This window comes from Leptodactylus fuscus, chromosome 2, assembly GCF_031893055.1.
Source record: "Leptodactylus fuscus isolate aLepFus1 chromosome 2, aLepFus1.hap2, whole genome shotgun sequence".
In the NCBI taxonomy this organism is placed as follows: Eukaryota; Metazoa; Chordata; class Amphibia; order Anura; family Leptodactylidae; genus Leptodactylus; species Leptodactylus fuscus.
The window spans coordinates 170,865,775-170,881,989 of record NC_134266.1 but is presented as its reverse complement, the minus strand read 5'-3'; the positions used below and the strand labels follow the sequence as shown (position 1 = coordinate 170,881,989).

The 16,215-nt window shown below is 40.2% G+C and overlaps 1 protein-coding gene across 1 annotated transcript in view; it reads left to right on the top strand.

Moving 5' to 3' along the window:
* The window catches only part of SLC9A4 (solute carrier family 9 member A4), a 40,572-nt gene that overhangs the window by 12,520 nt on the left and 11,837 nt on the right, over nucleotides 1–16,215 (top strand). Inside the window, exons 3-8 of the mRNA XM_075265158.1 lie at nucleotides 7,428–7,687; nucleotides 9,687–9,904; nucleotides 11,351–11,553; nucleotides 11,729–11,815; nucleotides 15,228–15,298; nucleotides 15,785–15,943. Of these exons, the coding sequence (XP_075121259.1) occupies nucleotides 7,428–7,687; nucleotides 9,687–9,904; nucleotides 11,351–11,553; nucleotides 11,729–11,815; nucleotides 15,228–15,298; nucleotides 15,785–15,943 (998 nt within the window). The remainder of the gene's footprint in view (nucleotides 1–7,427; nucleotides 7,688–9,686; nucleotides 9,905–11,350; nucleotides 11,554–11,728; nucleotides 11,816–15,227; nucleotides 15,299–15,784; nucleotides 15,944–16,215) is intronic.

The following is a 16,215-nucleotide window of genomic DNA, read 5'->3' as shown; positions in this document are numbered from 1 at the left end:
TGGACAGGGGACGGAAACTGGCGGTCAGTTTTCAAACCCATTCACTTGAATGGATTTGCAAAGTGTCCTCCCGTGAGCGTCTTGTGCCTCTCGGCGACGAAACCTGCTCTTACACAAATACAATATAGCAAAGGAAACTAAATACATGAATCCTTTGTATCCCCTGCTTTCAAACTGTGTTTGCTAAAACCTTAAAGCAACATTTTTTTTGCGGGGTGTATGGTAAACATAGTGTACATCCCAGAACAGGATTTTCCAGAATGGCTTTGACTGGAAACTGAACAAATACTATAGGGTATGCAATACAAGACTGGCATAACACGTTTGACTAATGTCACGTGTAGAGTAGAATTTCACAACACTCTCTGAATTCCTATATATTCTTTATTGCAATATACAGTAATACCTTTCACAAACAATACCTCTTTAAGAAGCTCACCCCTTTATCTAGACCAGATTTTCTGTGACAGATTTTAGTTCCACTGTATATTATGCATATTGCGTATTCAGAAGCAGATTACAACAGTCTATAATAACAGTATGGGATACATATGAAACATCTGGACTGCACCCATTTGCACTAACCAGATGCACTAACACACATTTTACCACTCAGATGCCATGGTTATTTGCGACCACAACATCTGAGTGGTTGCTTTCGCTTTCCATTTCATGTTTGGTAATGGGGCGCCCCCTCCCCCATGGCATGATCATAGGACCCGTCCTGTTCCCATTGTAGCCCAGAGCCTCCCAAACTCTCACAGACCTGCCATAGTAATATAATTACTGAAGCCTGCCTGCTGCAGGCTATATAGTTATATAGTAAATATGCCATAAACCGCATCTAAAAATTACATGTTCAAGCCCCCTAAGGCTAAAAAAAAAAAAAAAAAAAAAGTAAAAAAAAAAAAAAAATTAACACAGTTGAATTGGCATTTTTCACTGATTGGCTTTTCCTAAAAAACAAAAAAATATATATATATAAATGATCATACCAACCTAGAGAATCAAACTAACATAGTATTTTTACCATGGAATCCATAAAAACAAAACCTGTAAGAAAATGGTGATAATGCATTTTTTTTTCAAGCTCCACCTCATTCAAAGTTTTTTCCAGCTTCCCAGTACATTGTACTTAATAATAAATGGTACCATCATGAAGTATAACTTGTCATGCAAAAATCCAGCCCTCGTATGACTACGTATATGAAAAAATGAGAACGCTATGGCCTTGGAATTCAGGGAATAAAAAACTAAAACACAAATTTACACATAACATTTAGTACAATGACAAAAAAAACCCTTTTTCTTAAATAATGTATCCTTAGCTTAAATTTTTTTTATTTTCCAAAGCTTGATTTACGATATCAAAGCTTATATTGTGATGTGAAAGATGATGCATAGTACGTCTTCCCTGTACATAGGAAAATGTTCGTTGTTGTACCGTGTTAGCCAGTGGGTTGGAAATATAAAAAACACGAAAACTTGGTAATCTTCAGTAGTTGATACCTTTTTAATGGCTAACTCATAATGATGACAAATGGCTGACGTTTCGGAACGCAAAAGGCTCCTTTATCAAAGTAAATTTAAAAACATTTCTGAAGGAGCATATTTATATACAGAGCAGGCACAAAGGGTGTTAGATTTCAGGAGGAAGGGGGGGGGGGTTTGTTAGTAATTGGTAGAGACAATGTAAACACTTACAGGTCCTTATCAGTTCACACGTTACTGTAAAAAGACATGAAACCCTGTGATGCATTAAGTCCACACTCTAGTGTCTGAAGCAGTGTCATGAACTTATACTCATGTACGCGTCGTTCTCTCTTTGATCTGAAATTCCCTCTCAAAACCAGAATTTTCATGTCATTGGTGATGTTGTGATCCCCACTGCAAAAATGTTTGTATGAACGCACATCGCCATACTATTAAAGAACAAAGAATTGACCTTCCCGTGTCAAAACATTTTTGCAGTGGGGATCACAACATCACCAATAACATGAAAATTCTGGTTTTGAGAGGGAATTTCAGATCAAAGAGAGAATGACGCGTACATGAGTATAAGTTCATGACACTGCTTCAGACACTAGAGTGTGGACTTAATGCATCACAGGGTTTCATGTCTTTTTACAGTAACGTGTGAACTGATAAGGACCTGTTAGTGTTTACATTGTCTCTACCAATTATTAACAACCCCCCCCCCTCCTCCTGAAATCTAACACTCTTTGTGCCTGCTCTGTATATAAATATGCTCCTTCAGAAATGTTTTTAAATTTACTTTGATAAAGGAGCCTTTTGCGTTCCGAAACGTCAGCCATTTGTCATCATTATGAGTTAGCCATTAAAAAGGTATCAACTACTGAAGGTTACCAAGTTTTCGTGTTTTTTATATTCCCTGTACATATGAACAGTGAACATATTAATGTAATTGGTATTTACATCGTCTGATATATACTAGAACAGGATTGTCCAGAACGGCTTCGATGGGGAAATGAACGCAGATTATAGTGTATGGAATATTTGTAACCTGGCAGAACATGTTTGCGTAATAATTATTCATTTATAATTATGGAGATTGGTATAAATTTAGACTTCACATCCTAAAATAGTCTGTGGCACAATTTTTTTTGTGAAAGGGAAACTTGAAAGCAGTTTTATATGTAGGTTTCGTGATATAGTTCAAAGTATAACTACTTTCATATTGCAACCCTCTTTGTGCATATGTTCTATGGATGACAATGATAATGTGAACATGTATGGCAGAAGTGCATAGGGACAATATAGTGTAGGCTCAACTGATAAGTCTTTGCCTTATTTTTCCTGTGTATAGAAGGTGGATGCCAGATGGTTTATAGAGCAGCAGCTTACAGGATCAGCAATAACACCCATCCTAGATATGTAACTACTCACTTATTGACCGCTAAGTTCTATTCAATCCTCAATTGCTCCTCAACCCCCATAGTGAGATTGCAGCATGGTGATCAGTTGTTATGGCAGCTGGGGCATTGTGCACACTCCCAGGCCTGTCAAAGTAATATTTCTATTAAGTCGTGCCCAAGGATAGGCCATCAATATTAGAAATGGGATAACTACTTTAACCCCTTCTCGATATCTTCTGTAATAGTATTGCGGATGTTAAGTCACTGTGATTGTGGGCATTGATGTTTGTGATCCCCTCAAAGTTAAATTTAGCTTTGAGGGGTGGCCTGTACCTTTATATTGCAGTTTCTGCATGGCGAGATTGCGGGAGCGATCATGTTCGGAAAAGATCGGATTCCGATCGGCGATCGAGAAAATTTCACGATCGCGATCGGAATTCCGAACACAATCTTTTTATGTGGGATCGAAATCGGTGATCTTTTCCCACAATGCTTTGGTTAGCCTTCACACTGAGTATACGCTGTATACTCAGTGTGAAGGCTCTGCTGCAGTTCCATAGGAATGAATGGAAGCAGCCGGCACACAGCCTTAACCCCATGCGCGCCGGCTGCCTCCATTCATTCGAATGGGAGGCTAAACTAAACATCTCTAGCAGCTACTTACCTCTAGAGATGGCTGCTCCGGTGCTCTCCTTCTTCTTGGCTCGCTGCCCCGCCTCCCAGGTTAGTGTTTAAAGCGCTAGGTAGGTGGGGCTTGTGGCTTAGGAGAGTGTGGGCGGGTACAGGGCAGGGAGACGTGACGTCTCCCCTCCCAGTACCCACCCACACTCTCCTAACCCGCCCACATTCTCCTAACCTGGCAGGGAGGGGGCAGCGAAGGGAGAAGAGCAGCGTGGAGCGGCAGCGAGGCAAAGAAGAAGGAAGGCACCTGGCACCGGACCAGCCATCTCTGGAGGTAAGTGGACACCAGGGGGGACTAAGTAGCCAGAGGATTAAAAAAAAATCCTCTGGCTACTTTAGTGATTCACTACACAGCGTGAATTCTAACAATTGTTAGATTCTATGCTGTATAGTGAATAGGATTGCTTTTAAAATCCGATCTCCGATTAATAAAAAAATCCCATTGACTTGCATTGGGATTGGAATTGGGATCGAGATCGGGTTTGAATGAAAAATGATCGGAAATCAGATTTTAAAATCGATCCTGAAAAGTCAAGATTGGCTCAACCCTAGCCAGGAGCCTAATGTAGGCTCCTAGACATGTAACAAAAATATAGCTTAATAGTTATGTAGCAAAAGTCCCATACACTCAAATACAAAAAAATAAAAAAAGTTTTTAAAAATATAATAATAATTAAAAAAAAACACCGAAAAAGTTTATATCACCTCTCTTTCCCTAGACTTGAAATAAAAATAAACAAAAACCTCTATTCCAAAAAATAGATTAAAAGATGATCAAAGAGTAGTATGTACCTCAAAATAGGGCCATAAAATCAAAAACTCAACCCTCAAAAATACAGGAGGACTAAAATTCCATTGTATTAGACATAGGAAAGCTGGCAAGGTGGTTCGAGTAAATATGAAATTGTCAGGTCTTGTCTTTGAGTTTGCGTAGCTTACTAGTATTAGTCTCCATGAACAGATTTCCTGCCCTTAGTCTACACACGGACACATACTGTTTGTGCTCTCTGATATTTAGATAAGTACCAAATTAATATTTGAATTAGCAATGTGCTTTTCCTGAAGGAGGAATTCATGGTTATTTAAGTGTACTGTTTTGCATAGTACATTGTGTTTAGTTTGTGTTCATTGCGAATACATAAAGAAAAATATTGATTGCATTAAAATATATCCCTGTTCAGCACAGATCTTCTGAAAAATGGATTTGCAATTGCCTGGAAACACAAAGATTTGCAAAAAGAAAGAAATGGTACAGATGGTATAGAAAGATATGTTAACTAAAACATAAGCATCTCAATAAATAACTGCAAAATAATTCCCTTATTTATTTACTTAAAAGCTATGTAGTGATTTGGATTAGGATTTCTGATTTATTGTCATGACAGTCCTTTCTAGCATTTACTAGAATCAAATTGTTACTTTATGCTATAAACTAATTACTATTAAATTACTAGTTAAGTACAATTAAGTACATTTACATTTATTAATTAAGTACAATTACTCATTTCATCTATTTGTTATAATTTAGGGGAAGGATGAAATGGATCTTGTTACTATTTTTTTCTAGTTTTGCCCCATTTTTCAGTATTATGCTGTGTGTGCAAAATTTATCACGTTTGTATCCATTTTGAAGGCTTTTAGGGTACGTTCACATGGGTTTTTTTGGTCTGAAATCTGAGGCAGAGGCCGCCTCAGGTTCCGGACCAGAATACGGGCACTGCACCAGCATCCAGTCGCGCACTCCACTCGGGACTAAGCCCAATAAATGGATCTAGTTGGGAGGAGGGAGTGTCTTCAGGCCAAATTGCGAGGTGAATCCGCCTAAAGAATGAGCACCTCGCTTCTTTTTCTAGGAGCTGGAATAAACGGCTCCTGGAAAAAAGAACTGATCGGCTCCCATTGATTTCAATGGGAGCAGTCTTTTTGGTCAGTATTTTGAGGCGGATACGGCCTAAAAATCCTGATCAAAAAACCCTGTGTGAACTTACCCTTATACAAGGCTTGTCACTTTGCTCAGTACAGTGATTACTAGTGCGGAGTTTTGCTGGGGACCCCACCTCTATGTATGGATTTATTCTATTTAAATTTTCAATAGGTCTGCCCCAGTCTCAAACTCTTGAGGTTGTGCATAAAAGGCTGTATATTGATATATATATATCTTTACGTTAATATATTGTATATATGAAAAATATAATTTTTATGCATGCATGATATTAGCATATAGAGATATATTGCTATATGCCAATATCCTCGAAAATACAATTGAAGCCTTGGCCATGGCCAATTCTTCCACTGATAAGAAATAAGGCTGTGGCTCAACTATCATAGTACATGCCTTTCATATACAAGGTGCAAGATCTGGGACAGACCTAATGAAAAAAACTTTCAATAGATGGAGTTTCCCCTCTGTTAATTGTATTAACTGACCATCACAAAACATAGTAAATAACATATTTGGTATTGCTGTAAGGTTAGAAAGAACACAGTAACATTAACATAATATTGATGGTGATCACTAAATAGCATAATTAGGAATGGAGCAATTCTTTATTTTATTTAACCAGTTAAAATCTGCAGTGTGATTTTAATATATAATGGTATGTATTTTTCTACATTCCTTGAATAGGCCATTTTCACATTCAGTATTGCCATTCACGAATCGCCCTGGATCAATATCCCATCATCAAAAATCTAGTACCCATAACTTGTGAAATAATTATATTAAAGAAGGGCATTTATTGTATCCAATAACGGCCTTAGGCCAGGGTCCCACAATTTACATATTCCATTTCACCATCTGCTGTGCAATCATGTCTGGGATACTAATGCTCACTGCACCCCTTGATAAATTCTTTGAGGGGTGCAGTTTTCAAAATGGTGTCACTCCCTAGGATATTCCACTTTATTAGGACCTCAGGGGCTTTTCAAACATGACATGGCACCCAAATAGCAAACATCTAGATGTGCATTCTGAAAACCACATAGCACTCTTTCCACATCTGTTCCCTGTTGTGTGCCCAATAATCAGTTTATGGGCACAGAAGGGAAGGAGTACTATTTGGTTTTTGGAGCACAGATTTAAACGGTTTGTTTTTTGGAATGCAGCCAATTTTTACAGAGAGCTTGAAATGCCAGTAGAGTGGAATCTCTTGACATGTGAACCAATTTTGGAAACTGAACCCTTGATTCTCTGATGCATATATTGCCTGAAGGAATTTATCCAGGGGTGTAGTGAACATTTTTAACCCCATGGTGGCTCAATGGTTAGCACTGCAGCCATGTAGCTCTGGAGTCTTGGGTTCAAATCCTGCCAAGGACAACATCTGCAATGAGTCTGTATGTTCTCCCTGTATTTGCGTGGATTTCTGCCCTTTACTCCAAAGACATACTGATAGGAAAAAAATGTATGTTGTGGGCCCTATATGGGGCTCACAATCTACATTAAAAAGGAAAAAAAAAAGTATGGTGATGATTCCATCACAATAAAGGTTAGGCCTTATTCACACATTGCTGTTTTAACATGATTTTAATAAGCCAAAATCAGATGTGGATCATATCAAAACTAGATCTATATCATCTGGGGACAAACTGGAAATTCCTACGTTTGGCAAAATGAAAAACCTGTAAAACTGCAATGTGTAAATGAGATCCTGAGCGCTCAGTGATAGGAATATAGTGAATAAATCTGTCACTTTACTGTCAGTAATGAGAACAGTCATCCCAGTGTCTGTGCTATAGAATTTATATAAGCGTCAGGTTTCCCTGAATGCTAAAATAAGGCTGGTTTCACACACATGTTTTTTGTTTTATATACCAATGCAGTTTTTGATCAGATTTACACATCACTAATATTCTATTTTTGTCCTTCAGGTACTTTATAACATTTTTATTTCATTTGTACAAATGAACACCTATGAAGATATTGAAGCAGTGGACGTTCTTGCTGGTATAGGGCGTTTTTTTATGGTTGGAATTGGAGGAGTGTTTTTTGGTATTATTTTTGGATTCCTATCAGCTTTCATCACTCGGTTCACCAGGAACATCACTTCTATTGAGCCTCTTCTTGTTTTCATGTTCAGTTACTTGTCCTACCTATCTGCGGAAGCATTCTACCTCTCTGGAATCCTGGCGTGAGTAGTATAGAGTGATGTTTGTTACGTAGCAAATCGTCACTCCCACAGTTCCACTATATTAAGTATAATATGAAGCCCTATATAGCAAGTATGCATGGTATATATCTTTATACTGGGAGGTGCAGTTTTCTGTTTCTGTAGTCCTAATAGTGGATTAGTCTCTGCACCCTGGGCAGGTGTCCTCTTAGTGCTATCTGTGAATATGGAACAATCTCATAGTAACATTTGATAAGTCTATGTTTAACAGTGGGCATGTATATACAGTTAGGGCCAGAAATATTTGGACAGTGACACAAGTTTTGTTATTTTAGCTGTTTACTAAAACATGTTCAGAAATACAATTATATATATAATATGGGCTGAAAGTGCACACTCCCAGCTGCAATATGAGAGTTTCCACATCCAAATCGGAGAAAGAGTTTAGGAATCATAGCTCTGTAATGCATAGCCTCCTCTTTTTCAAGGGACCAAAAGTAATTGGACAATGGACTCTAAGGGCTGTAATTAACTCTGAAGGCATCTCCCTCGTAAACCTGTAATCAATGAAGTAGTTAAAAGGTCTGGGGTTGATTCCAGGTGTGTGGTTTTGCATTTGGAAGCTGTTGCTGTGACCAGACAACATGCGGTCAAAGGAACTCTCAATTGAGGTGAAGCAGAACATCCTGAGGCTGAAAAAATCCATCAGAGAGATAGCAGACATGCTTGGAGTAGCAAAATCAACAGTCGGGTACATTCTAAGAAAAAAGGAATTGACTGGTGAGCTTGGGAACTCAAAAAGGCCTGGGCGTCCACGGATGACAACAGTGGTGGATGATCGCCGCATACTTTCTTTGGTCAAGAAGAACCCGTTCACAACATCAACTGAAGTCCAGAACACTCTCAGTGAAGTAGGTGTATCTGTCTCTAAGTCAACAGTAAAGAGAAGACTCCATGAAAGTAAATACAAAGGGTTCACATCTAGATGCAAACCATTCATCAATTCTAAAAATAGACAGGCCAGAGTTAAATTTGCTGAAAAACACCTCAAGAAGCCAGCTCAGTTCTGGAAAAGTATTCTATGGACAGATGAGACAAAGATCAACCTGTACCAGAATGATGGGAAGAAAAAAGTTTGGAGAAGAAAGGGAACGGCACATGATCCAAGGCACACCACATCCTCTGTAAAACATGGTGGAGGCAACGTGATGGCATGGGCATGCATGGCTTTCAATGGCACTGGGTCACTTGTGTTTATTGATGACATAACAGCAGACAAGAGTAGCCGGATGAATTCTGAAGTGTACCGGGATATACTTTCAGCCCAGATTCAGCCAAATGCTGCCAAGTTGATCGGACGGCGCTTCATAGTACAGATGGACAATGACCCCAAGCATACAGCCAAAGCTACCCAGGAGTTCATGAGTGCAAAAAAGTGGAACATTCTGCAATGGCCAAGTCAATCACCAGATCTTAACCCAATTGAGCATGCATTTCACTTGCTCAAATCCAGACTTAAGACAGAAAGACCCACAAACAAGCAAGACCTGAAGGCTGTGGCTGTAAAGGCCTGGCAAAGCATTAAGAAGGAGGAAACCCAGCGTTTGGTGATGTCCATGGGTTCCAGACTTAAGGCAGTGATTGCCTCCAAAGGATTCACAACAAAATATTGAAAATAAAAATATTTTGTTTGGGTTATGTTTATTTGTCCAATTACTTTTGAGCTCCTAAAATGTGGAGTGTTTGTAAAGAAATGTGTACAATTCCTACATTTTCTATCAGATATTTTTGTTCAACCCTTCAAATTAAACGTTACAATCTGCACTTGAATTCTGTTGTAGAGGTTTCATTTCAAAACCAATGTGGTGGCATGCAGAGCCCAACTCGCGAAAATTGTGTCACTGTCCAAATATTTCTGGCGCTAACTGTAGCTATATAATCAATATGTCAATATGTAGACGATGGTCCCATGAATTTTCCACAGATACACATGAATTTATTAGTTTTTTATGATCAACAGTATGACGGCCTGTGCAATGACCATGAAAAAGTATATTGAAGAAAACATCTCAAAGAATTCAAGTATCACCATAAAATACTTCATGAAGATGTTGAGCAGCGTCAGCGAGACCCTGATATTTATCTTCATGGGTGTCTCTACCGTGGGAAAAAACCATGAATGGAATTGGGCTTTTGTTAGCTTCACATTACTCTTCTGTCTCATTTGGCGAGCACTGAGTAAGTAAGATATTTGAAAATGTTGCATTTGTGTCAAAAAATTATACAAAAAACTTTATTTATTCATTACACTTCATGACAGATTCCATAAACATGATTATTAACAACATACTACAAACACATTTTAACAATGCTTCAATTTAAAGTTAAAGTTAACTGGATTCTGTCTTTATAGGGATTCTATCATTGGGAAAACTCATTTTTATCTACCTCAGAGCACCGGAAGTTCATTAAGCACTGTGTGATATGTGTACACAGGGGAAGGTGAGAGCAGGGAGGCTGATGAGTCATCATCAGCAGCAGCAGCAGCCTCCCTGCTCTCACCTCCCCCTATGTACACATATCACACAGTGCTTAATGAACTTCTGGTGCTCTGAGGTAGATAATTATCATATCAATAAAAGCGGGCTAATTCAAAAATGGCTGAGAGGATTACTAAACAAAAAGGTATGTCTGGAATAGCCTTTCTAAAGGCTATGCAAATATGTGCTTAGTTAAAAATGAGTTTTCCCAATGATAGATAAAGAAGACTACCAAAGAGGACTACTAACTACCACCAATAGCAGCTCTTTAATCCTTTAAAGAGGACCTTTCATGTCCCCATGCATATGTGGTTTTATATACCACTAGAAAGCCGACAGTGCAAATCCCATCCACACACTGCAGATAAACACCCGCAGCGGAAATGCTGCGATTTCCAAGACCCTTCCGTTTTTGGAAATTGCAGCATGCCAGTTATACCTATGGAAACACTAGCAGTTTCCTTATAGGTATATTTGAAGTAGAAAGTCTGTAGAGGAAAACTCTGCATGCTTTCTGTGAAAAGAGCTGCAGTAAAAACCACAATATATTTCTGCTGCAGTTTTTCCTGGAGCACTTTTTGGTTGTGACACGCTATGGGGGGACTTAGCCTTAGACTGGGTTTACACAATGATTTTGCCCACATCTTCATTTGCTTGATCAAAGATCATGTAGGTGAATGGGCTTTGAGGCTGCTGCAACTGTAAGAGTTGCAGTTGCAAATAGATTGAGCACTGATTCACCACTTTGTGACTTAGACTCACACTGACAATAACCTCAGGGTTGCAACACAACCATATTCACCTGCATTACTGTAGGTGAAGAAGGGTGATGACACGATCTTCGGTCATGTGAAAAGACTTTTAGCCAAAGTTGCCATATAGCTCTAACCTCAAGCTACTGCATAAAACACAGTATCGAGAGAATGGTTAATACACCAGCTAACTGATGGATTCTCTGGGCTCCAAAAATATGGAGAATTTGCATATTCATTACTATCCTGCTTAATCTGGATTATTTCTGCTGCATGGTAGAAAGACTAAATTATTCAAAACATTAAAAAAAAGATACCATATGTAGTCAAAATATGTAATAATATATGTAATACATTTGTATGAACTTTTTTCTCTCTTCTCTACAATGTAGGTGTTTTTCTTTTGTTCTTCATTATAAACCATTTCCGGACATATCCATTCTCTTATAAAGACCAGCTCATTATTGCCTACAGCGGATTACGTGGTGCCAGTAGCTTTTCACTTGTGTTTTTGCTGCCAGTTCTATTATTTCCAAGAAAGAAAATGTTTATCACATCTACAATTGTAGTTATATATTTCACAGTGTTTATCATGGTAAGACTGATATCTATCTATTTAGCCGTCTACTATATAAATATTTCTATAAATATATATATATATATATATATATATATATATATATATATATATATATACACACACAAATCTCTCTCTCTCTCTATTTATATAACATATAAATCTTGAAAAGTGAACGGTATATTTATTTCAGGGAATAACAATTGGACCTTTAGTCAGATTCCTAAATGTAAAAACAATATCCCGAGAAGAAACAATTAACCAAGAAGTTCATACGCGAGTAAGTATATTAAAATTATATGTTTTAATATCTATATATGGAATAATGTATCCTGTAAAGATATGAGAAGTCACTGAGTTATTTTGTGACCATATAACGCACCAGGTGCACGGTTAGAACATTAATAAGAGTCATGAAATGCCGAGGAGACTCTAACATAGAAATATACAGACATCTTTATATTCTAAGGAAACGCCATGAATATTTGAAAGGATAACCCCTTTAGATGGAATATAGAAAATAATTTAGGGTACTTATGATATTTTAATGGGATTCTACCTTTAAAACACTTTTTCTTCTGGTTGACACGTCGGAATAGCCTTAAGAAAGGCTATTCTTCTCCTACCTTTAGATGTCTTCTCCACTCCGCCATTCAGTAGAAATCCCAGTTTTCGTCAGTATGCAAATGAGTTCTCTCGCAGCACTGGAGGCGGGTCCCAGCGCTCAACAGCACTGAGGGCGTCCCCAATGCTGCGAGAGAACTTTCTAGCGACACCTCCAGTGCCGCACCTCCCATGAAGCGACCTGAAGCGACCGCTTCAGGCGGCGCTATGCCAGGGCCTCGGGAGGAAGGCATTTTTGCTGACCTAAGCCAGTCCAGGACAAGCAGCCCGACACGGGAAGTGAGCGGTGTATTGGGGCGGCCCTGCTGGACGCAGCGCTGCTCCAGCGGCCGCCCCTCACACTCAGGCAGAGAGCAAGTCCCTTCCCTGCCTGCTCTCTGCCTGCGAACGCCGCTCGCTCCGCTCGGCCCAGCCCCTTTCCGTTTGTCCCCGCCCCCTGCCACTCGGCCCTGCCCCTTCCTCTTGGCGCTGTCCCTTTCTTGCGACTCCGCCCCCTCAATACCGCCCCCTCCTCCGGTAGGGGGGGGCTTTCTGACGTCCGCTTCAGGCGGCAGAAAGCCCAGGTTCACCCCTGGACACCTCTATCTTCTTCAGGAATGTCTTGTTAACTGTTGCAGATGTTTTGTGTGAGTACTTTTTGTATTATTGTGTGCACCAGTACATCAATGTGTATTATAAATCCTCGTAAAAAGATCCCTAGATTATAATCTGTACAAGAAATACAGTTACTGAAACCACTTGTCTGGCTATTTGATAAATGTGTGTACCACACACATCCACCACCTCCACAGCAAGAGATGCTGCATTAAGCTTTTGTATGCTTTCAATAAGCATTGTTTTGCATAGCAGATGCAGTACTGAGCCAATAGTGAGAACCAGTACTAGACACACTGATCAAAATGGCAAACACTGCGCTGAGCATCCAGCTGTTAGGATGGGTTCCTGCAGGTTTGCCTTCAGGCGCACAGCGCCACCTGCGGGCCAACCCAACTCTCGCCCTCGACGTCGAACGGTGAGACGACTGGAGCATAAGTCCAGATCTTGCCCTACTGAGCATGCTCAGGCATTTCAAAGTCGCTCAGAAACTAAGTCCCATCGTGGCCCTACTGAGCATGACCGAAGAGGTCATGGTCACCGCCCCCTGTTGGGCGGGGACTTTCCTTTATAAGGTGTGAGGCGACGCCCGCCCGGTGCTCACACTTTATCTAAGAAACACTATAGACAGGAAGGTATGACAGTAGCTCCAGGCTGCTTCAGTAGTTGGGCAGGTAGCTAGGTTAGGCCGCTGTGTGGGGTTACCTTAGCTTCCATCCGGTACCGGTAGCAAGACCTATAAGTCCTGAAGGAACTGGCAGCTCCACACTACGGTTCGGTGCAGTGGACTCTGTACCAGCCGGTGGACTGGCAGCAGGCTTGGTCTCTTTAGCTAGGCTAGCTGTCATTGTCTGTGTGTGTTATAGCTCCAAGCTGTGCGGAGCCATTTGTGTTGCTGTTAGGGGTGACGTTAACCCCTGGCAGTCTTGTTGCAGCTGGTCCACCTGAAGCTGCACCGAAACTATTTACCCAGTGCAGTGAACTGGTGTAAAACTCGATTGCAGTCTGTTAAACACTGAAGCTGCAAAAAGCTATTTACCCAGTGACGTTAACTGGAGTAAATCTCCATTGTGTAACACGGTTGCCCAGTGAAGTTAACTGGTACAACTGGTACAACCTTGTCGCAGCCCGTTCACACTGCTGCAGCCTTGACGCATTCATCCAGTGAAGTGAACTGGTGCATTCACATTACTCCCTGTTCAGACATACTGCTGCCTGGTACTGGCACACGGCCGCCCATCTGGGTCTGTGGACCTCCCTGCAGTGCCGGCGGTTCTGTAGTAGTAAAGAAAAACATAATTTTTTATATAAAAACACAGAACCGTAACACCAGCACACTCTGGGCCGCACCAACTCCACAGAGATGTTCACCAGAGCCACCAGATGGACTTGGTGGCTACTGCTGAGCAGAGCGGTATGGGTCCGGGAAAGCTGGACACACAGCGCATGACAAACCACAGCAGAATCAGAAACTGGGAACTCTTACCAGCAGGTCTTCAGAGTTGAGTAACAGGACCAAGGAACCAGAAGGCAGAGGCAGGCAGTTATCAGTAGATGGCAGCAGGGTACCAAAGCGTAGTCGTCCAATCCAGGTCGTCAATGTGAGGGCAGCGCAATACAGAGGGTAATCCAGAGGAAAGATCAGGCAGGCTTAGTCTGTAACAGAAGAGCAGAGCAGTACAAAGTCAGGTTCAGGGAGCAGAGGTCTAAAGGCAAACCAGGGTCATCAACAGGAGTAGGTACAGTACACAATCAGGAGGCAAAAGGCAGAGTCAGAAGGCAAGTAGGGGTCAGAAATGGAGGCAAAACCAGGCAAGAAGAGCTTACTACCAAAACAACTGAATAGCTAGCATGAGCCGCACCCCCACCCCCTGTTTATCTTCCCCCCAGTACCTACGGTGCCTTTCTGTTTTCACAAATGTTTTTATTCTACTATTTCATTGTTGATACAGTATGAACCGCACATTTATTCTTGTTACTTTGATGACTATTCTCTAGGTTATGATGATATTCTCTATTGAGTAAATAGATAAAAGCTCATTCTTATTCATCATACTGTGAATTTCATGGTGTAAAATGTTAAAAATTTCAATAAAATTGAGAATTTAAAAAAAAAAAAAAAGAAAGAAATAGGCTCCGGCTGACTACAAAACCCCGGAAGTGCTTGGTCCGGCTCAGGAGGAGACCGGCAACCCCCCTCTTCCCACACCACCGCAGAGGTTCCGGCCTTCATCCCTAGAACCAGAAGACAGGGACTGGGAGCGGCAGAGAGGAGAGGGACGGCAAACTCTGTAGACCGCTGCGGAGGCTCCAGCCCTACTCCTAACACATGGGGCTTTTGAACCTCATTTACCCCTCAGAATTCACTGTTAGGGTATTTGGTAAAAGGCTTTTTGAAGCAGGCAGAAGAAAGATCTTTCAGAAGAGAGATATGTTATTAATGTGTTTCTACCAACATTCTCATTATTTCTCAGTTAATGGATCATCTGAAAGCAGGAATTACAGATATATGTGGCCATTGGGGACACTATAAAATGAGGGAAAAGTAAGTACGTTTATAAAGAAGGATCCTTTTTGTTTGAGGAGACTTTATCTAGCTGTGTTATTAATTCACATTTGATTCACTGAATAAATATATATGTCTAAGGACAATATTCATTATTTTGGGTATACAGTACAGAGATGTTTAGTGCAGTGAAAACCATAAGTGACTCTTAAAGGCAACTCATGTAAGTTACCGCTGCTTGTCCCCAGAACGTGTAAAAATTAAGTTACAGTATATTGCACTGGTAGAAGAGCCGAAATTGTGGTGAAATTGAGGTCAGTACACAGTGTGTCATACTCTGCACATCAGGTATATGAGGCATACTCACCATGGCTTTATTGGGCACAATGCAGATGCATAGAAGGGCCGAATTAGATATTATAAGTGACTTATCTTCATTTTTTAAACACTATGACTTAATTTTTTGCAAGGTGCAAACAGATTTTCAATGAAAGGAAATAGAAATAAATTCAGTTTCTGTTTTAGGTTTAAAAAAGTTGACCACAAGTTTCTGCGTAAAGCTCTTATTCGTGAAAACCAGCCTAAGTCGAGTATTGTTGATCTCCATAAGAAGCTTGAAATTAAACAAGCCATTGAGATGACAAGGTTTGGGAAGAACAGAGACAGTTCACAGACGTCTTTACAGTAAGTGGTATTTTTAGTTATGCAATGAATCCACCAAAACAGAGATATACAAACAGACACTGAGACACAGTGAAAAAAGAATTACTTATTAACTGTAATATTGGGTTTACAACACAGTATAAAAATACTTCCAAGTTCTAACATTGGGTTTACCACCAATACTTTGCCCAGTCTGGTGTTGAATTTGATAAAACCGTGATCCTAATTTGAAGCTCCAAGGCCCCAATGCAAAATCTGTAATGTGGTCCCTACCTACCATGTTTCATAAAGAA